The sequence below is a fragment of the Musa acuminata genome, chromosome BXJ2-8 (assembly GCF_036884655.1).
Source record: "Musa acuminata AAA Group cultivar baxijiao chromosome BXJ2-8, Cavendish_Baxijiao_AAA, whole genome shotgun sequence".
NCBI lineage: Eukaryota > Viridiplantae > Streptophyta > Magnoliopsida > Zingiberales > Musaceae > Musa > Musa acuminata.
Genome location: NC_088345.1, coordinates 31,608,954 through 31,631,488, shown reverse-complemented (window position 1 = coordinate 31,631,488; position 22,535 = coordinate 31,608,954). Strand labels below are relative to the sequence as shown.

At 43.2% G+C, this 22,535-nt stretch overlaps 1 protein-coding gene, 1 non-coding gene and 1 pseudogene across 2 annotated transcripts; 2 read left to right on the top strand and 1 right to left on the bottom strand.

Annotated features, from left to right (window-relative positions):
- Window positions 1-85: 85 nt before the first annotated feature.
- LOC135619368 (protein PHOSPHATE-INDUCED 1-like) lies at window positions 86-10,913 on the top strand (annotated as a pseudogene).
- A 58-nt stretch (window positions 10,914-10,971) lies between these two features.
- LOC135619367 (7-deoxyloganetin glucosyltransferase-like) lies at window positions 10,972-12,545 on the bottom strand. The gene is made up of 2 exons (XM_065121307.1): window positions 12,012-12,545; window positions 10,972-11,940 (listed from the first exon to the last, which is right to left on the bottom strand). The coding sequence occupies exons 1-2, from the start codon at window positions 12,517-12,519 to the stop codon at window positions 11,021-11,023; spliced, it is 1,428 nt and encodes a 475-aa protein (XP_064977379.1). The 5' UTR covers window positions 12,520-12,545; the 3' UTR covers window positions 10,972-11,020.
- Window positions 12,546-12,780: 235 nt separating this feature from the next.
- On the top strand, window positions 12,781-12,867 carry TRNAM-CAU (transfer RNA methionine (anticodon CAU)). The gene is given in 2 exon segments: window positions 12,781-12,818; window positions 12,832-12,867. It is a non-coding gene; the product is annotated as a tRNA-Met (tRNA).
- Window positions 12,868-22,535: the final 9,668 nt, after the last annotated feature.

Here is a 22,535-nt window from a genome sequence, read left to right as displayed (position 1 = left end):
TCCTTGTTGACACAACAATGGTTCCCCTTCCCCACTATGAATATCTTCCCTTGCTCCTCTCATCCCACCCCCCCACCCCTCCCATCCTGCTCACCCTCCACATTTCATGGCTTCCATCCATCAACCCAAAGAATCGACCACATTCCTTCTCTTTCTTCTCCTTCTGAGCTTTACAGACCTATGTATTGCATCAAGGAAGCTATCCTCTCTCTACCAACCTCCCCCTACCATCCTCACCTACCACAGAGGAGCCTTGTGATAAGCAGATAAGATTTCCTCAAGGCAGTTGAGGAAATCTCTCAGCAGTTGAGAAAAATCCTCCATGCTGAATGTGTATAACCTCCCTACTGAGTGTGTATAAATGGCTGTCAAGAACTCACTATCAAAATGTATTAGGCAATTATATCTTATACATTTCATAGTTTCTTCTACAATTTCTATCTTTCTATCTTCTTCGCTTAATTTCTATCATGGTATCAGAGCAGTTTGCCTAGAGCAAGCCCTCTTCTCCGGAGTCCAACCATCCCTCTCGTGGCGACGCCTCCGCCCCTCAGCCGTAGCCATTCGCTGCAGCCTACTGCAGCACTTGCGGCTACTAATATCAGATCCTAAAGGAAGCACAGTCACGGCCTTTGTTTCTACCGTCGGCTGCTACTCCCTTGCCAACCGAAGTCTTCCGCTGAAAACTCCGCTGCTCTTCCGGCCACCAAACTCCAATACTGCATTACTGCAACTATCTCCAACCTTGCAGATTTCTCCAGCATCGCTGCAGAAATCGCTGCAAGCTGCAGAGATTTCTTCCACATCGCTGCCTTTCTTGCTGCAGATTGCTCGCCCATCACTGCAGTTCATCACGCTGCAGCCTTCTCTGCAGTTCATCGCGCTGCAGCCTACTCTGCAGCGCATCGATCTGCTTTTCTCCTCCTCCCTTCCTCCTATATCTTTACATCTTCTATAAAGATCACTTGACCCGCCACAAAATATCTGAGATGTCTTCATTTACCTCTTCCGATATTCCTGTCCCTATTTCTGCAGGGACTCTGAGCACTTCTCAAAGTCTTATCACCATCAATGCTGCAGCACTCATTCCCTTCAAATTATCCAAAGGCGGCAATTATGCATCTTGGCGGGCACAACTTTCTAATCTTTTATTTGGCTATGATCTCTTAGGTTACGTTGATGGCTCTCTCCAGTGTCCACCTGAAATGATCAACATCCCAAGCGAACCCAATCCAGTGCCAAATCCAGCCCACCAACTATGGTTACGTCAAGATCGCCTCGTCCTCCAAGCTATTCAAGCTTCCGTTGCTGGATCCATTGCCCCGCTGATATCCTCATGTACGACTGCTGCAGAAGCATGGTGCAAATTACAAACAACTTTGGCAAATCGCTCGCGTACTCGCATGCTCGGACTTCTCTCCAATCTGATGAAAATGAAACAAGAGGGAAGTACTATTGCTGATTATCTACAAAATATCAAAGTTATTATCGATGATTTAGCTTTGATAGGTCATTCTCTCAGCGATGAAGAAGTCCTAATCCATACCCTCAATGGCTTAGGAGGCGAGTACAAAGAACTGACAGCAGCACTTCGGGCACGTGACTCACCAATATCATTCGAAGAACTTTATGATAAGTTGATCGACTATGAGACGTACTTGAAGCGTGATGATAAGTTGCCCGAACCACCTATTACAGCTCAGGTCAATCAAAAATCCAAGAGGAAGAGCAACCAGTACAATAAGCACGTCAACAACGATTTGGCTAAGCTGCCTCCTAGCCTTATGGGGCCCAGACCAAACCCTCCTTACCCATATCAAGGTGGTAACTTTCATAATACTCAGCCGTCGCGTCCTGACTTCACAGGCCGCCAACGAGTTGTTTGCCAACTATGTGATAAAGTTGGACACTCCGCGAAAGTCTGTCGGTCTCGTCCCAGACTCCCTACTCCATCACAGTGGCCTCAGGCGAATTTCATGGCTACTCCAACTCCTACTCAACCTAATTGGATTGTGGATTCGGGCGCCTCTCATCACATCACCTCTGATCTTCAAAACTTGTCCATCCACAACAACTATGACGGAAATGAAGATATCATCATCGGTGACGGTAAAAGAATTCCTATTACTCATTCTGGTTCCTCAACGCTTAGTTCACTTACCACAACCTTTACACTCGATGATGTTTTGTGTGCACCTAACATTAAAAGAAACCTCATTTCCGTTTCTCAATTCTGTAAACAAAATAATACATCAATTGAATTCTTTCCTAACTTTTTTATTGTCAAGGATTTGAGCACGGGGGCATCCTTGGTCCAGGGCCAGAACAAAGACAACATTTATGAGTGGCCATCCACTTCACAAATTACCCTTCCTACTGCTCACTCCTCAATCGCAGCTCCGGTTGATGTATGGCATCGTCGTCTTGGTCATCCCTCCCCTTTTATTCAGCAAAAATTACTTTCTCGTTATTCTCTTCCTACCTTGAAAATCAATAGCACTATTAATCATTGTGATGCTTGTCTTTGCAATAAAAGTCATAAACTGTCTTTTGGGACAACCTCCATTTCTTGCTCTAAACCGTTTGAAATCATTTATACCGACGTGTGGGGCCCTGCCCCAATTCCTTCTTTTGACAAGTTTCGTTTTTATGTCATTTTTGTAGATTATTTTACTAAGTACACATGGTTATATCCTCTCCATCATAAGTCTGATGTTTCTACTGTATTTACCAACTTTCGAAAGTTGGTCGAGAATTTTTTTCAATCTTCCATTAAAATAGTTTACTCTGATGGTGGAGGCGAATATCAAGCCCTCACATCCTGTCTCTCTGCTTGTGGTATACAACACCTCAAGTCACCCCCATATACTCCCCAATTGGTTGGTTCTGTCGAACGCAAACATCGGCATATCGTTGAAACTGGTCTCTCCCTTCTACATCAAGCATCCATGCCACCATCTTTTTGGTCAGTAGCTTTTCAAACTGCAGTTTATCTCATTAATCGTATGCTCACTCCAGTCTTACAATACCAGTCACCATTTGAAAAATTATTCCACAAACTTCCAAACCTTCATAAACTTAGAGTTTTTGGCTGTTTATGTTATCCATGGCTCCGTCCCTATGCGTCACATAAGCTAACACCACGATCTAAGCCTTGCACTTTTATAGGCTACTCTCTTGAACATAATGCTTAGGCTACTCTCTTGAACATAATGCTTTTCGATGCTATGAACCCCAAACTAAAAAGGTCTTTATATCACGTCATGTTATCTTTGAGGAGTCTGTCTTTCCTTTTCAAAATAATCCTACCATGCAAACTACTCCGATAAACATACATCACTGGAATATCCCTCCTATCTCATCACACGAACCTCCAATGACACCGTCCAGTCCTTACTCTCAAGATTCACATACTACTATTACTCCAGTTCAACAGCTTCTCACTCCCTCTATTCCTCCACTCCCTTCCTCACAAGTTTCTCCTATTAATGAAGTCATACCCTCGGCAACTTTGCCACTGGCTTTACCTTCTCCTAGATCTAGTGACATTGTTGTGCCGACGGTTGACTCGGTCCATGACAGTGACTCGCCCTTGGCTATACCACCAACACAATCTACCACTTCCACCCCCCCTAGACATCCAATGACAACACGCTCCAAAAGTGGTATTTTCAAACCACGTCAAGTCCTTGACTTACATGCTATAACAAATTCCTCCACTGAGGCCAGTGAACCCACTACAATCACTCAAGCTCAAAAATCTTCTCACTGGCGTAAAGCCATGTGTGACGAATATGATGCTCTCCTCCATAACTCTACATGGACCTTAGTACCCTTTCATCACACACAAAATATCATCGGGTGTAAATGGGTCTTTCGAATTAAGCGGAACCCAGACGGATCCATTGCCAGATACAAAGCACGTCTAGTCGCCAAAGGGTTTCATCAACGACCTGGTGTCGACTTCACAGAGACATTTAGTCCCGTTGTTAAACCCACAACAATCCGTCTTATCCTGAGTTTGGCTATCTCAAAGGGCTGGCACATACGACAATTGGATGTTAACAATGCCTTTTTACAGGGGTCACTTACTGAAGATGTCTTTATGCAACAACCTCCTGGTTTTGTTCATCCTCAATATCCGAGGCATGTCTGCAAACTTCAAAAAGCTATTTATGGACTTCGTCAAGCTCCAAGGGCTTGGTATAACGAGCTTGGCTCGTTTTTGACTTCAATTGGCTTCATCAATTCAAAGTCTGATACCTCGTTATTCATTTGCCAGCACAATGGAAGCATAATATATCTTTTAGTATATGTGGATGATATTATTGTCACAGGAAATGATCCTTTGAAGACTCAGGCATTTCTAAAGCACTTGGCCGATCGATTCTCCCTCAAAGATCTAGGAACTTTAAGCTACTTTCTGGGAGTGGAAGCAACATTTACATCTTCAGGTCTCTTCCTATCACAAAGAAAGTATATTCAAGATTTATTATCAAAGGCAAACATGCAGGATGCGAAAGAGGTTACAACTCCTCTCTCTACCAGTGAATCACTTAAATTATGTGATGGAAGTCCTGCTACAGATTCGACTCAGTATCGACAAGTCCTTGGCTCCTTACAGTACTTGGCTCTCACCCGTCCAGATATTTCATTTGCCGTCAATAAGTTATCGCAATTCATGCATCGACCATCTACTACGCATTGGTCTGCGGTCAAACGAATTTTGCGGTATCTTAAAGGGACTCTTAATTATGGCATTTTTTTTCGCAAAAATACTTCACTCCATCTCCATGCCTTTGCTGATGCTGATTGGGCAGGGAACTTTGATGATAGAACATCTACGTCCGGATACATTGTCTTTCTTGGAGCTACTCCAATCAGTTGGAGTTCTAAAAAACAAAAGACGGTTGCACGATCTACAACTGAAGCTGAATACCGTGTCGTCGCCACCGCCGCTGCTGAACTCAATTGGGTCACAAATTTGCTCAAGGAACTCAACGTCAACTCCACGGTTATTCCTACAATATATTGTGATAATATTGGAGCTACTTATTTATGTGCCAATCCAGTGTTCCATTCCCGCATGAAACACATAGCCATCGACTTCCATTTTGTGCGAGATCAAGTTGCCAGACATCAACTCCGAGTTTCTCATGTACATACAGCAGATCAACTAGCCGACTCACTCACAAAGCCTCTCGCCCGTAAACTATTTTCATCTCATCGGTCCAAGATCGGCATCCTTGATGGAAGCTCAATCTTGCGGGGGCATGATAAGCAGATAAGATTTCCTCAAGGCAGTTGAGGAAATCTCTCAGCAGTTGAGAAAAATCCTCCATGCTGAATGTGTATAACCTCCCTACTGAGTGTGTATAAATGGCTGTCAAGAACTCACTATCAAAATGTATTAGGCAATTATATCTTATACATTTCATAGTTTCTTCTACAATTTCTATCTTTCTATCTTCTTCGCTTAATTTCTATCACCTTGTTGGAGGGAAACATCCCAATCTCCGTCCTGTGGTATGGGAAATTCTCACCATCACAGAGATCAATTATCACCGACTTCCTCCTCTCCCTGACTCCCCCACACCGCCCCACCACCTTCGCCATCATAACACCCACTGTCTCCAAATGGTGGAGAACAGTCGACTACTACGTCCAAAAGGCCGGGAAGAGGAAGACCCATGTGTTGCTCACCAACCAAGTGTTAGACGAGGGGTACTCCATGGGGAGGCTTCTGAGGAGGTCCGACGTCTCGGAGCTGGCGCGCAGACTGGGCGTCATGGCGGGCGGGGTCGCCCTCGTGCTCACGGCCGCGGACGTGGCCGTGGAGGGGTTCTGCTCCGCTGCCTGCGGGATGCACAGATCCGTCGCCGCGGGCTCTGCTCGGTCCGCGTACATATGGGTGGGTGACTCCGTGAGCCAGTGCGCATGGCCGTTCCACAAGCCAGCCTACGGGCAGCAGGGACGGCCCCTCGGCGCGCCTAACGGAGACGTGGGGCTCGACGGCATGGTGATCAACTTGGCGACGCTGTTGGCCGGCTCCGTCACGAACCCGTACTGCCACGGACTTAGCTGGTTTTGCCTAAGTCACGTGGCACCCTTGCGTGTCCGTCCACAAAGGTCAACCTCCCCGAAGCCCCTCATTATCCCTTAGGACCAACAAAAGAGAGAATGGGTTAGAGAGAACGCCTCAATCGGGATTCACAAGCAAACATCTCCGAAAAATACTTCATAAACAATGCAAATTACAAATATACTTTACAAGCTCTGAACAGTTGCACAACAAAAGGGTAAAATATTCCATTATAGATCGAAAATCTCTCACACATGTCCACATGACATAACCTTTATTTACAAGCCTAAAGAAGCCACCAACCCAACTAAAATGGGACTATTAAGCCTTCGACCACCCCTCTACACGTTGTACAAGGCATTAACATGCCAAAAGACATGGACATACATAAGCATTACATCAAACATCTTGTTTAGAAGTTTGTCCGTGACATTCTCCCCCACTTATTCCTTCGACGTCCTCGTTGAAGCCTTTGTCGTCCTCGTTGAAGCCTTTGTCGACACTGCAACTCCTCGCCTTTGCTGAGTCTTCAATCTTCTGCTCCAGCTACAATGCGCCTCTTGGCTCCTAGCTGCTCTCCGCTGCTGTTTTTGAGTAGTCGAACCTTTGATCCACCATGCTGCTTCAACTCACCAATGACTCTGACTCTGGTGTGGGGTTGGCTAAGTTGTGTTGATCCTTGTTAATTCCTGTGGATCACCCAGATGAAGGAAAAGACCATCCTTATTGCGCCAGTCTCTCAAATTTCTCGTGCTGCTTGAATTGGGTGGATGCTTGTTGGAGCTTTAACGAGCATCGTCTCGCAAACTTCTGAAGTTTTGGGTCCTTCCTCCACAAAATTTACTCATTGACTCTTCTTTCACTTAGTTGTCATATCCAAGTAGGTTCGCATCACTTCCGCTTTCGATTGGCATTTCGTTGGGAAATGAAGCGGACAATCTACTCTCAGTAGCACTGATCACCGTTGGTGAGGATTTGACAACTATTATCTTCCATTATCTTCGAAGGGTCTTTGAACTTGTGTAGAGCTCCTCTGCTGGATAGATAAGAGAATTGGGGTACTCGGTTTCGCCCATTCTCTTAAGAGTTGAGAAGGCAAAGGTTACTTGACTTTGCCCGCCTCCCCGAGGTTGTACTCCATGTATCGAGCTGGTTACTGGCCTTCGCCTGCTCTTTGCTCAAACTTCTTAAGCACTTGAAGTATTTGCACTCCTTGCGTTGAGTTAGTTACTGTGATTCACCTTCTCAATGCCATCGAACTTCTGGAATGCAGGAAGTTTTCACCCCAACTTGGAGTAATTCTCTCATAGGTTTGGTCGCCTCTAGGATTGTACCGTCTTCTCCATCAACCCTGCCGCCTACTCCATTGAGTAGCAAAGGTACAGCACCACGTACAGCCTGCTTCGTTCCTTGGTTATGCACTCTTGCATAACCCGAAGTCCTTCACTTTCGGCTATCTTGATGAGAAGCTCATTAATACCAATCTTACGAAGTTCCTCGGCCTCTGCCCTTCAGCCTTGTCCTGGTACTTGGAGATTGCCTCTGCATGCTCTACCTCCTCGGCCCCTTTCACGACCAAGCGCTCTCCCTCCATGAGAGCAAGGGATCAATGACCTTCACGGAAGTCCCACCTCTGCGGTACCATGGTGCTGCCATACCCATGACACTACTATCCGTCGCCTCGCATCTACATCCCTTTTCTTCACAATCAGTAGATATACCTCCGTGACACTCCTCCAAGTCGACCTCCATTCTAACTGATTGCTTAATTTTGGGTAGCTAAGTCCCTCTAGACTCATCGTCGCTTCCTCGCCCCTTTCGACCCCCTACTTCAACACCTCTATGTTCTCCAAGCAGTCCGTTTGGTCGATGGAAAGACAGACTGCAACTCCCATGCATGGCCTCTGCCATCACGTTGTAGGGTTTGCACCGATTCTGTTCTCCTTAGTTTCCTTGGTAGCAATGTTCGCTTACTCGTCCTTGTCCTCTGACTTACCGGGCTCCCTTAAGCGAATATGAGCTCTGGAGCAGCCCAACTCTCCAGCTGCTTCGATCATACCTCTGCAAGATCAAGTCCCTCCCATGGAACTCATTGGTACTTGCATTCGAACTTTTCCCTTGGTGGAATATAGCCCCCATATGCTGATGACCAAGGCTTTCATCCGATGTAAAATTCGATGCACGCACGGAAGACCCGCCTCTACGGTACCATGGCCTTCACTCCTTGAATCCATAGCCCTTCTTGCCGTCATGTTGTTCACCGAACTAGAGCTTCCAGTAGCTCCCGATCATACCTCTGTATGATCTAGTCCCTCACGGGACTATGTCGTGTGTATCGCATTGCCACGAACTGTTCTACCACGATCCGCTGCACCATGTCGCCTCCTGGTGACATCTCCATTGCATTCCGATCCTTGTGGAATAAACTCGAATTGTGAACCCTCCATGTGTGGCCTTTGCCAATACATCGTAGGGTCTCTTCCACCTTCGATTTTGTTCGCTCCTTTGGCAATCGACCTTCATCCACCCACTCTTGGGTCACACGTAGATGAAGCACCACTCTAGGATAGTCTATCGCCTAGTAGCTCCCAAAGTCCACCGACTTCACTGTAATTTGTGCACCATTGTCTGGATCCTAGGCCTCTGCCCCTACCAGCACAATCTCCGCTGCGCACCGCTTCCTTCATGGCAACTTGAATGGCAACACTGTGGCATATTCTTTAAGAGTACCCACCTTTGAGTCCTCTTGCCCCGTGCTAAGGCCTTCTGAACCCAATTTCGCCTCCGCAAATTGAGTCGCCTTAGTTCCTTCATCAAATGCTTCTCCGAGATAAGATGCATGTGCCCAGAAGCTCCTTTCGTCTTTAGCACCATGCAAGATGAGTTCGCTCCGTCAGAATGAAGAACCCATGGAACAACATGATTCTACTCTTGCCTCTACAAGAGTTCATGTCCTTGACTTCTGTCTAAGGAAAGCACTGTGCCTCCGCTCCATGTTCCAACTTCTATGCTGGCTCCCTTCATGTGGCTTGGGTACTTCGCCAAGTTGCACCCAAGTTGCTCCGCTCCTCATTTTTGCATTGAGTTGATGGTGGCCCTCGCGCCCACCATTCCACGGGTCAGCCCTCCCTTGAGTCCGATCTCCACATCGACTTCAAGTGTGCCTTCATTTAAGTTGCTTTGGGTCGCTCCCCCACTTGATCTCGCAATGCATCCACCAATGCATTCTCTCAAGCGAGATCATGCGACGACTCCTCGCTGCTTGCTCAGTCCATTGAGCTTCGTGGAGTCGTTGTTTGTTGAGGTACTCCTCCTCAACGTGTGAGGTCCGTCTCACATGATTCTCTCTCTAGAGAGTCAGGACTTATCCCTCTTGGATAACTGTCCCATTGGAGCAACATCTCTCTTCGTTTCGGAGACCACCATCCCCTTGGACTACTCTAATCTGCTGAACAAACTATGCATTGTTCTGCCTCCTGCAAACGCATTTGCTAGATTACGATTCCACGTCAATACAGCCCCCGCTGCACCACTCAAGGCCTAGCAACATGCTGAACTCGTTGCACACTTCAGCCTCCTACAATCGTATCCTTCACATGCCGAAGAGAAAGTTTCAATGCTCCATGGCGCCGAGTTTCGGTCGCCTTGGGATGGCCGTGAACATTCCATCGTCCGCATACAAGCCCATGCATGAGTACCAAATTCTTTGAGTTAGCAATTCCCCTCACCTCTGTGAGCTTTGCACAACTCTTTCGATCGCTGAGCAACTCATTCCACCTTGCATGGTCTCATCCTTTACCAAGCGTCTCGCTTGCTTTGAGCACCATCAAGTATAGTTGTCAACGTTGAGCCATAGCTCAAACTCAACCACCCCAACCTTTGTGCGCTCCGCATTCTTCCAAGCTTGCCTGTTCTCGTGGTGCCTCTTGCGCGAAGGGTTGGCCATTCCTCTGAATGCCAATGTTAGATGCCCGCTTCTCCGAGCGACTCCTTTTCCCCTACATCTCCATGCCCGTTTTCCCCCAAACGGTCGCGCGCATGTTGACTGCCCTCAACGCAGCCCCGCTAGGTCCCCCACGTTTGCATGCTAAGTGTTTCTATGAGTGCTTGTCCCGCTCTGATACCATCTGTCATGGACTTAGCTGGTTTTGCCTAAGTCGTGCGGCACACCCTTGCGTATCCGTCCGCAATGGTCAGCCTCCCATTGTCCCTTAGGACCAACAAAAGAGAGAACGGGTTAGAGAGAACGCCTCAATTCGGATCCACAAGCAAACATCTCCGAAAAACACTTCATAGACAATGCAAATTACAAACAGACTTTACAAGCTCTGAACAGTTGCACAACAAAAGGGTAAAATGGTCCATTATAGATCAAAAATCTCTCACACGTGTCCACATGATACAACCTTTATTTACAAGCCTAAAGAGGCCACCAACCCAACTAAAATGAGACTATTAATCCTTCGACCACCCCTCTACATGCTGTATAAGGCATGAACATGCCAAAAGACACGGACATACATAAACATTATATCAAACATCTTGTTTAGAAGTTTGTCCGTGACAGTACGGCGGCAGATACTTTCAGGGCGATCGGGACGCGCCGGTGGAGGTGGCTGCTGGGTGCCCAAGCGTCTATGGCGAGGGCGCATACCCTGGCTATGCTGGGAAACTGAGGGTGGACGTGAAGACGAAGGCGAGCTATAACGTGGAAGGAGAGAAGGGGAGGAAGTATTTGGTGCCGGCTTTGTTGGACCCGATTAGCAACTCTTGTTTGCCTATGGTTTGATTGGATTTGTGTTTGGGTTGAGTTATCTTGTACATATTAGTGTCAGCTACAATGTTGTTATGTATCGCAATTTGCCAGACAACTACACTTTGCAGAGCAGTGAGTGAATCATCATGCTATAGGAACAACATATCAAACAGGAGCTTGTCTCACTGTCTCCTTATCAACTCCTCCACCAGCCTTTCAAGGTTGACCGAGGAAGAGCCCCCCGGGCCAATGGCTTTTCTTGCCCTCTCTTTCCATTCCAATGCTCTCTTTGTCATCTCTCTCCCTTTGTCCCCTGTCATCACCTCCCTTATGCACCCCTCCACCTCCCCCCTCCTCGCGTTGCTGCCGATCTCCGTACCCATCCCCCATTTGGTGCACAAGTACCTGCAGTTGGTTTGCTGCTCGGCGAAGAATGGCCAGCATATCATCGGCACGCCCTCGCTGATGCTCTCCAGCGTCGAGTTCCACCCGCAGTGCGACAGGAAGACAGCCGTCGCGGGGTGGCGTAAGACCTCCTCTTGGTTGCACCACCCCACCAACAGCCCCCTCCCTTCTACTTCCGTGGCAAACTCCTCCGGCAGCACCGCCGCCTCGCCTCGCACCATGTCGGGCCTCACCACCCACAGGAACGGGTACCCGCTGCGCGCCAAGCCCCACGCGAACTCGAGCAGCTGCTCCGCCGTCACTACCGTGATGCTCCCGAAGTTGACGTACAGGACGGAGCCATCAGCCTGGTCGTCCAGCCATTTGATGCACTCGGTATCTTCCTTCCACAGGTTACCGGAGATCGAGGTGAAGGCGGTGGTGGCGATGGACGAGACGGGGCCGACGGAGTAGAGGTTGGGGAACTTGGAGCGGATCCCGGACAGCACGGGGCCCTCGAGGTCGTCGAAGGTGTTGAGGATGATACCGGCGGCTTGGGGAGCGTCATGCGCGGCACGCCTCGCCATAATGCTCAGCATTACGTCGTCGGGGTTGGTGGTCCGGACGAAGGACGGCAGGTCCCGGAAGCGGATGTTCTCGAGGCCGACGATCCAGTCGATCGGAGTATCGAGATACCCGTTCGTCAAGAAGCTTTCATCTGCGTGAAGGCATATCATCAAATATGATTCTTTGGGTGATGCAGATCGATCATTTGGCTCGAAATCTTACCTTTGAGAGGCGTGTAGCCTCTCCTGACGAGCTCACCAAAGTGAAAGTAGCTCCAACAGCCACATGCACTATGTGTGAAGAAGAGCAAGACAGGAACCCCGAAGTCCTCATCCACGGTGAAGCACATAGACCCATCGGACACGATGCATGTGACGGGGGGCACGTCGGCCGCGCGGCTCAGCCTCGCCATGAGGTCTCTGAATGGGGCCAGGCAGGTGGCCCTGGTGGAAGCGCACAGCGCCGGAATATCCTGCGTGTTGTTCTCGTCCGACGGCGGCGGCAGGCCGTCGGGGATGGTCTCGAAGCGGAAGCCGTCGAGGCCTGAGGTGGCCCAGTCGGGGCCTCGGGACAGGGTGAGGCGGCGGTGGTTGTACTCGGTGTTGACGAAGGTGATGTGGAAGCCCCTGGCGTGGAGTAGCTTGGCCACCTTCAGGTGCGGATTGATGTGGCCTTGCGCCGGGAACGGGACGACCACCGCGTGGGGTCTAATCTCCGTGAAGGCAGCCATTTCTTTAGGCTTTGTGCTCTATCTTCTTCCCGTGGCCGCCTTGGCTTTGCACACTAAAGCTGTCAATCTCAGATGAACACAAAAGACAGGCTGGAGCTGTAGTACTATTTTACATTATTTTTAGGTATGAACAACATGTCGTCATTTGTGTTGTCAGTTTCATAACGTTTACATAAGAATTCATTAGTGCATTTGACGTATAACAAATATAGTAGATTTTATTCATATAATTATTTTCATCCTGACACCCATAAAACGACGGGGGTGGTGGCGCAGTTGGTTAGCGCGTAGGTCTCATAGCAGAAAAGAGTGATCCTGAGGTCGAGAGTTCGAGCCTCTCTCACCCCATAGTTTTTTAAATCATGCATTAATTATAAATCATTGTATTTTATAAATATAAACTATCATGAAATAATTTTCTCCTACAATAATATCAAATCAGATCTTTATTTCTTCGTACTGTCCTAATGTAAAAATGTTTTACAATAGAATTGAACATTTCACTGTACTATGCATAATTATATGATCTATATACAGTACGATTTTGCAATCCCTATATGCTTCATAGACTTATGGTTTACAACAAAAATCCAGCACTGACTTCAGACTTATGGTTTTTTAAATCATGCATTAATTATAAATCATTATATTTTATAAATATAAACTATCATGAAATAATTTTCTCCTACAATAATATGAAATCAGATCTTTATTTCTTCGTACTGTCCTAATGTAAAAATGTTTTACAACAGAATTGAACATTTCACTGTACTATGCATAATTATATGATCTATATACAGTACGATTTTGCAATCCCTATATGCTTCATAGACTTATGGTTTACAACAAAAATCCAGCACTGTCTTCAGACTTATGGTTTTTTAAATCATGCATTAATTATAAATCATTATATTTTATAAATATAAACTATCATGAAATAATTTTCTCCTACAATAATATGAAATCAGATCTTTATTTCTTCGTACTTTCTAATGTAAAAATGTTTTACAATAGAATTGAACATTTCACTGTACTATGCATAATTATATGATCTATATACAGTATGATTTTGCAATCCCTATATGCTTCATAGACTTATGGTTTACAACAAAAATCCAGCACTGACTTCAGATTTCTTCTTCGCAACTGAACCGAACCATCCTCTGGGGCGTCAATAAATTCGCAAACAACACAAGATCTTCCTCTGTAGATTCCCAAACAATATTGTGTAGCTAACAAATCCTAGTAAGCAAAGGACTAGAGAACTATGCCTAGTAGATGTCTCTTACAATAGATTCGGTGGTCAGCCATTGTCGATCTGGTATCCTTTTACCATACAACGAAGAAGCCAAACAAAGAGGAGCGTGGAGTGAGGAGGGAGGACCCCAGCTCACACCTCTCTCAAGGTGCGAGGAGACGGTACGACAGGGGCGGCCAGAGTGATACGACAAGATCTTGATAGGCAGGATTCCCTTTGGACTCCGTCTTTGATTTTGGCCGTGTAGACTGATGGAAGAAACAAGTTAGATCTCAACGGACACCCAATGACTCATAAGGCATATAATATAATAAGAAAACAAATCTAACAAGGAACAACATTTTTTAAATTTTTGATTCCATCAAAATCACTAGAAGTGAAGAACAATCAGCACTCAATTTTCCCTTTATTTCCTCCGAACAGAAGATGAAAAAGCGAAGAACAAGCACATTCATTCATGAATAAAGATTAAAAAGGAATCCAGCAAACATACAAAAAGTCCATGGGTTTCTAAAAGTTGGAGTTTTGCTTAATCCCGGAAGGTAACAGTACTAATTGATCCAGAAACTGTTGCTTGATCCGAAAGCAACAGTTTTTTTTTTTTGGGTTCAAGTGCTTTCGAGAGACTTCAAGGTGTCCGGGCACATTTATAGTTTGGAGTTGTACTTTGAGTGAATCCGTCAGCGGACTATGTCTTCGACTTGAGTATGGTTGCCTCGTGGCACGGCGGGATGCTGAACTCCACTATAAGGGGTATTGGTCCTTCGGGAGCCATCTTAGCTTGTCGAGGGTATTCTTGGGGCATCGACAGGGAGCTCGCAGGGGGTGATCTTGGAGGACACAGGGCGAGCGAGTGTTGGATTGTTGGTCGTAGTGCCAGAGCTACCTATTGCGCCAGCTAGTGCAGGAGAGGGGCGATCACCTACATCATGCTGATGAGTGTCTACACTTGATGGGTGAGACAAAAAGGTGTTGGATGGGACAAGTAGATGCCCCGCGTTTAGCCCCGAAGGGGAAAGACCAGGGTCGTTGAGTAGACACCAATAAAGTCCCGAGGCTTTACATTGAGGTGGAGGCGTCTACCTTTTAGAAGGTGGGAGTTGTCCTTCTTGCTCAAATGAGTTGGGTGCCAAGAGGGGGTGCCTCCTCACTGGAGCGCTCGTTGGGAGGAGTCATGGATGGACGTTCTTACGACATTTGGGCCCTTCTTCTAGTGTCAAAATATTGTTGCCTTAGTACCATTGATTGGAGAATCAACATGGTCTAATCCGATCCCGAAAGTGTAGATCCATCCTAGGGACTCATGCCAAGGTGGGAGTGCGACTCGAGTAGACAACTGAGATAGCAAGTGGACTCCCAAAGTGTTATAGGCTCTTAGCGACTGACTTGCGATCATCTCGAGGAGCAGTTTGTTTATTAAAGGAAGCTCGAGGTTGTCCCGAGGTGCACCTTGGTCTTGCTTGGAAGTGCTTAGCATCGCCCTGAGGTGCTCCCTAGATGCATCGGGGTCTTGCACAAGTAGTCAGTATCGGGGGATGTCCCAACCCGACCCTTCCGATGCTTAATTAGTAGAGTAGGTGGAGGAGGTTTAATAGAGCTCAGAAAAGTTTAGATAGAGCTCGCTTGCCTCTATTTAACCCGGGGGCTTAGGATTTATAAATGAACAATTAGTGGTGTGAGGCCATTGATGGGTTAAGGTATCTCTTACCCTACTTGAGTATCATTGATGGTAGTAGCTGATGAGTTCATCCTCCGAAGGATAATGTTAGAATAGGACGACCATGATGATTTGCTTTGCTAAGGCTCTTGGCCTAGGACAAGCAGGGGATGAACCTCTGTACCGTTCATATGAAAGATAGAGCTGGGGAAGTTGTGCCATACCGTCTGGTTTTAATACATGTGTACAAGCCTTCACCTAACTACAGTTAAAGATGTCAATGGACCCTTTTTACCTTTTCTTAGATATCAAGATAGGCAGGGCCAACAGCTACAGAGGATTAGTGTAAGTCACCTATGCCTGTGCTTAAGCGGCTTCCACAGCCTAAGTGATGAGGTGAGTTGGCATTATTATCATTTTCTCTATCAAGATTATTATTTAAAAAAAAAAATATAGTCATGCAATTGTAAAAAGACTTTTTGAGCAATAGCTCATACTTTATAAGGCTTCCCTCTAGCCATTACCTCCCGTCTCTTCTCTGTAGGGTTGTCGCCTCTCTCTTTAGGCTATTGCTGCCCGCCCCCCCCCCCCCCCCCCCCCCCCTCTCTCTTTCTCTCTCTCTCTCTCTCTCTCTCTTCTTTGCTTTCTAGGACTACCGACTCTTTTATGGTTTCTATGACTACCGGCTCCCAGACTCGTAACCAAATCAAGTCTTCTGAATTTGAGTTTAACTCAAATGGACTTCGACTTGTAGTTAAATTCGATCGATCTTGGAATTGAATTTGAATTCACCCCATCTTGGACTTCAACTTGGACTTTGTATTAGCCGAGTGGACTTGAGCTGAGTCGATAATCTTTGATCATGGCTCCCTGACGACTCAACTCTTGTTCAATCTAAAATTGAAGATGAAAAAACTCTGCTTTGTTTTTCTACAGAATTGATGGCTTCTCCTACAATAATATGAAATCAGATCTTTATATCTTCATACTGTCATAATGTAAAAATGTTTTACTACATAATTGAACATTTCACTGTACTATGCATAATTATATGACCTATATACAGTACAGTATTAATCCCTATATGCTTCATAGACTTGTGGTTTATATATCTTAATGACTGATAGGGATGATTTTATCCCATGCTAGTTCATCTGCCACAAAGGTCAACACCTAAGTAGGGCTCCAAGTTATCAGCCTCAAAATGGTGTCGCAGTGTGTCCCAATGTGCCCCACATCAATAATTGGCATAATCACCCTTACCTAGATCAGAGATCAGAATGATCAAGTGGCTAATCCTAAACCAGCTAATAAGAAAGCATAAGAATCAAGTATAAAAAGAAACTCATCAGCTCACGCTGGGGGGCACTCTACACACTAACTCAGTCATACAACTTATATTACTATCTTTTCCCCTTCACAAACTTAAGTATTGGAAGGGCCATGCTGGACAACTCTCAGTGCCAGCCAACCCCTAAAGCAGGAAGAATCATGTTGGGCCGGAGAAAAACATGTCAGAAGATTGGACGTCGAGTCGAAGGATCGATCGACGTATCGATAGAAGGCTTCGGGCCATGGGTTCGAGCATCGGGCAAAGAAGAGTAAAGATTGCACTAAGGAAATCAGAGTTATGGAGGTCAACTGACTGATTGGGCAATAGGCCGCAAGAGAGGATGATGTGCCAAATAATCAAATGAAGCATTAATAAACTAATGACATGTCGGACAACACTTGATTCAAGCTTTGTAATAATTATCTAGATTGAAGTAGGTTTTAAGTGTGCAGGATTAACTACGATAGTAAGACATAAAGCAAAATAAAGTCCTAGAGTCAAGAATTAGATTTCGTTGGGAGTTCAAGAGTTCGTCGGACGTTCGTTAGAAGTTCTGCTAGAATTGACCAAGAAGTCCAGGAGCTTGTCAAAGAAGCTTATCGGAACTCATCAAGAAGATTGTCATGAAGTCCAAGAGCTTGCTGGGATTCTGTTAGAATATTGCCGAGAGATTGTCGGAAGTTTGCTGGAAGCTCACTGGAAGAAACCTAGACTTACAGACTTATTCAGCTTAGTAAATGTCTTAAAATTCATAGTTAGTACATAATTAGGTTAGAATTGTGCTAACTCAATTAGGAGCCAATTGAGCCCAAGTTTGGGCTGTGTTGGGTCAAGTGGAAGGTCTAAACAGTGACCCAACAGGGGGCACCATTGTGGCATAGTCTCCGAGACTGTGTTAGGTGGTGGTATCACCAGACTGGGCGATGGTACTACCCAATGTCAATGTTGCAGGTGGTGGTACTGCCCAATATAGGCGGTGGTACCGCTAGGACCCCGAAAATCAGGGATAAGACCCTTTTAGGCTCCAAGTTTAAATCCACTTGAGGCCTATAAATATCCCTCTCATCCCTAGTTAATATACACAAGTACATAGAATTTAAAAGTGGGAAAATACTATAGTACACACTTGAGAGATCTCCTCCTCTAATTTTAAATTTAGAATTATGTTTAGAGAGGAGTGAGTGCTTGTAAAAGGTCATCTCCTAAACCTGTGAAAAGGAGAAGAGGGGTATAAAAGGGTAGTTGATCTTTGCCTATTGAAAGAAGATCAGTAGTGTAAGTCTGTGGTCTCGAGTGAAGAGGAATCAGGAGTGGATGTAGGTCACGATGATCGAACCACTATAAAATAAGTTTGCATTTTCTTTTGAGCAATTTACCTTTATTGGAAACTGCTTTACATTCTTATTGCTTTCACTATGCTCCCTTTTTTTTTCAAGTTAATATCTTTCCGAAACGAGTTTAATCAAAATGATAGATTTTAGAATTAATGTTTTTATTACTACACTAATTCACACCCCCCCTCTTAGTGCCGACTCATTCCTAACAGTTAGTATCAGAGCCACATTATTTCTCATTTGGTTTAACACCCAAGAGAAATGGCTCTTTTCGGCTTTCAAGAGGGCTTTTCTATCGTTTGTCCTCCTATGTTCAATGGGACGGACTGTACTTATTGAAAAACTTAAATGAGAGTTTTCTTGCTTTCTATTGATTTAGATTTATGGAATATTATTGAAAATAATTTTTAAAAATCTTCTACTCTAATGAACGAATGGAATGATTTGGAGAAGAAAACTTTTTCTTTGAATGCTAGAGCTATGAACGCTATATTTTGTGCCTTGAGTAAAAATAAATTTAATTGAGTTTCTATTTACGAAATGGCTTTCGATATTTGTCACACTCTTGAAACCACACACGAAGGAACTAATAAAGTAAAAGATTCGAAGATTAATCTTTTGATGCATGATTTCGAGTTGTTTCGAATGAAGTCGAGTGAAACTATTGTTGACATGTACATCTGCTTTACGGATGTCGTCAATAGTTTAAAAGCTCTTGGTAAATATTTTTTAAATTTTGAATTTGTTAACAATATATTAAGATCCCTCCAAAGAGTTGGGATCCAAAAGTAACTACAATACAAGAGGCAAAAGATCTCATTAATTTTCCACTTGAAGAACTTTTTAGTTCATTGATAACATATGAAATGACGTACAATGCACATGATGAACATGATGAACAAAACGAACATAAGAACAATCTTCTAAAGAACAGAAAGGATTTGATACTTCGAACACTAGAATACTGCTTGAGTGATAATTTAAGTGGTGATGATGATGACTTTGAACTTCTCACTATAAAATATAGAAAGTTCATGAAACAAGAATTAAAGAATAAAAATGAACTTAAAAAAAAAATGTTTTCAAAGAAGAAGAAGACGACTTGGGACAAATCGAGTACCTTCGAAGACGAGGAGCAAACCGATGAATACGAAGTGGTGAACTTCGCTTTGGTGACTCTCGATAATAAAGTAAACAATTCAAACAAAACTCTTTTACTTTATTTTGAAATTACTTGATACTTTTTCATGATTTATTTTTAAATTAGTTAGTAAAAAATAAAAAAATATAAAATATAAAAAATATATCATCCTTCTTTTTTATTTTAAAAATGATCTTAAAAATTACATGTTTTATGATAAAGGAACAAAATATTAGATTTAAATCTAATGATAATCCTATATATGTTTTTAAGAAGAAATTATGTGTATCTTGATGATTTCCGTATTGCCTTTTGATTTTAATTCAAGATGCTTTATGTTCAATGAAACCATGCTTGATGATTTAATGATGTAATAAAAAAATGATGATTTGAAATTATGTATGATGATCATTCATGTAATGATGATTTTATATTTTGAAATTATGCATGATGATTGATCTTTATCGTAATGAAAGTTGCTTTTCGATTTTAAACATGATGTATGGTTTTCATATGAAAAACTTGAGTATACTTATATGAAATCAATCACATGAAACACATAACAAAGAAAATATATTGTCATTGGAATTAAAATAATAAATCAAATATTTTATTTAAAGAAGCCTTATGTTTAATGTTTTATATTTTTTGTCATGAAGATTTTTGTGATTAATCTTGTCTATCTTTTGGTTTTAAGTGATGATGCACATTTTGATTTGGCATAAATGACAAAGGCATGCTTGTGTGAAATAAAAAAAGGAAAATATATTTTTCTTTAAAATTTCTAAATCCCTACCTTATCAAGTTTTCAAAAGGGGAGATTGATAAATCTATTTGTATCATTTTTATGAATCTCTTGGACTATGAAAATGATTTTGATAATTTGATGATTTAAATTTGATTGAGCTTTATCTTGATCTTTCAAGATTTATAACTTGAGATTTCTTATGCATGAATTAAGATATTATATTATTTGATCTCCTATGTTTCTTTGTGCTATTTATAACAGAAGAGATTTGTTGAAATAAATCATGTCTTGTGGCATTTATGATTTGATATTAATATCTTTCATATAATGATTTTCATATGATACCTTTGTATTTTTGTGATGACTTGAACATTCACACCATTATGTTCTTCCCTTCTTCTTTCTTGTTTACAATGACAAAAGGGGGAAAGAAAATAGCTAGCATCTCAAAAGAACCAAATTTGCTAGCTTGAATGATAAACTTAGACATGTTAAAGCTCTCAAATGCATAAATTCTTCCTATACATTTTTCAAATCATAATCTTGATTTCTCAAATTTTAGACTTGAATCTTCTTTTTGAATCAAGATTATTTCCCTATCATTCCTTCTATATACAAAAGAAGAGATATGTCAAAAATCATGACTTGATTTTTTATTTTTAATGATTGAAATAATGATTGGAATATTGATGTAAATTTGTTATTTATCTTTGTCATGCTTTGAAAATTATTGTACAGGAAAAAAGAATTATAAAATTATATTTTTCTCTTCTTTTTGACAATGACAAAGAGGGAGATAAAGTTGTTAGCTGGCTTGCATATTTCAAGAAGCCAAAGCTGCTTTCTTGAACATCTCAAATATTGTTAGTTTACATTTTCTAAAATGATGCATTGCTATCTTGCTATCTTGTATTCTTTTTAAAAAACTTGCTAGCCTTCATACTTCAAAGAGAAGTAACACTTACCAAATTGCTAGCTTGTGCGTTGCAAAGGAAGCAAAAAATTTTTACTTCTCAAAAGAGAAAAAAAGAATTTGCTATCTTGAACGTCACCAAAAATTGCTATCTTGCATATCTCAAGAAGCGAAATATGCTAATCTAGCAAAATTTATAAACTTGCAAAACTCAAAATTATTGCTAGCTTGCATATAAAATGATATAAAACATTGCACTTCTCAAAAGAGAAGAAAGAAAATTACTTGCTTGCATGATGATAAAACTTGAGATTATATTTGTAATGCAATGATTTGAAACTCGGTAAATGCACTTCTCCTTTTTGTTGATGACAAAGGGAGAGAAGTTATGATACTAATTTATTGAAATAAGATTGATACTTTATCTTTGTCATGATTTGAAAATTATTGTAAAGGAAAAAAGAATTATAAAATTAATTTATTCCCATCTTTTTGACAATGATAAAGGGGGAGAAAGAACTAGCTATGCATGTTCTAAAATTATGTGAAATTTGCTAGCTTGCATGGTGCAAAATTTGTTAACTTGCTTAATGTAAAACTTGCTATTACTAGCCTGTTTTGAATCTCGTATTTAATGATGAAATCATTTGATATATGTTTATGATTTAATCTACGTTTTGAGTGACGCGGGATGCTTCGATCAGGATGAGACAATTAAAGTAGGAAAAATCATGTTGTACCAGAGGAACATGTCAGAAGATTGGACATCGGGCCGGTGGATCGGTCGACGTATCGACAGAAGGCTTCGGGTCATGGACTCGGGCATTGTGCCAAGGATATCAGAGTTGCGGAGTCAACTAGCCGATTAGGTAATAGGCCGTAGGAGAGGACGATGCGTCGAAGAATCGGACGAAGCGTCGAAGAATCGGACGAAGCGTCGAGGGACCGATGACATGTCAAACAACTTGGTTAATTGCTTAGGATTAATTGTCTTGATCGAAGTTTTGTTTTATATGTACAGGATTAACTACGATGGAAGTAAGACATGCAGTAGGAGTTGCGCTAGAGTCAAGAATATGATCATATTGGGGGTTCGAGAGTTCGACGGAAGTCCAGACGGTCGTCGGAGGTTCTGCGGGAACAAATCTGAGAAGTCCAGGAGCTTGCCAAAGAAGCCCATCGCAAGTCCAGAAGTTTTCTGGAAGTCTATCGGAGCATCGCTGAAGGTTCATCAGATGTTCGCCGGAAGTTCACCGGAAGCTCGTTGGAAGAAGCGATTGACTCACCGGAGCAAGTTATAGTAAATGTCTTAAGAAATATCATAGTTAGCATGTAAATTAAGTTAAGAATGGGAGGTGATCCCATTAACTTAATCTGGGAGCAATTGGGCCCTTGATAGACTCAAATTGGGCCGAATGGATCAACCCATTCGGACTAGAATTCCTGCTAGGCGGAGGCACCGCCAGGGTCGGCGGTGGCACCGCTTAGGAGATGGTTGCTAGTCATAGGTGCCCAGCAAGCCAATCACGTGAGTGATGGCACGTGTGACTTGATACAGAATCTTTTTGCTTATTATATTTTGGCGTATATCACTTTATAACTATTGCATAAATGCATATATATATATATATA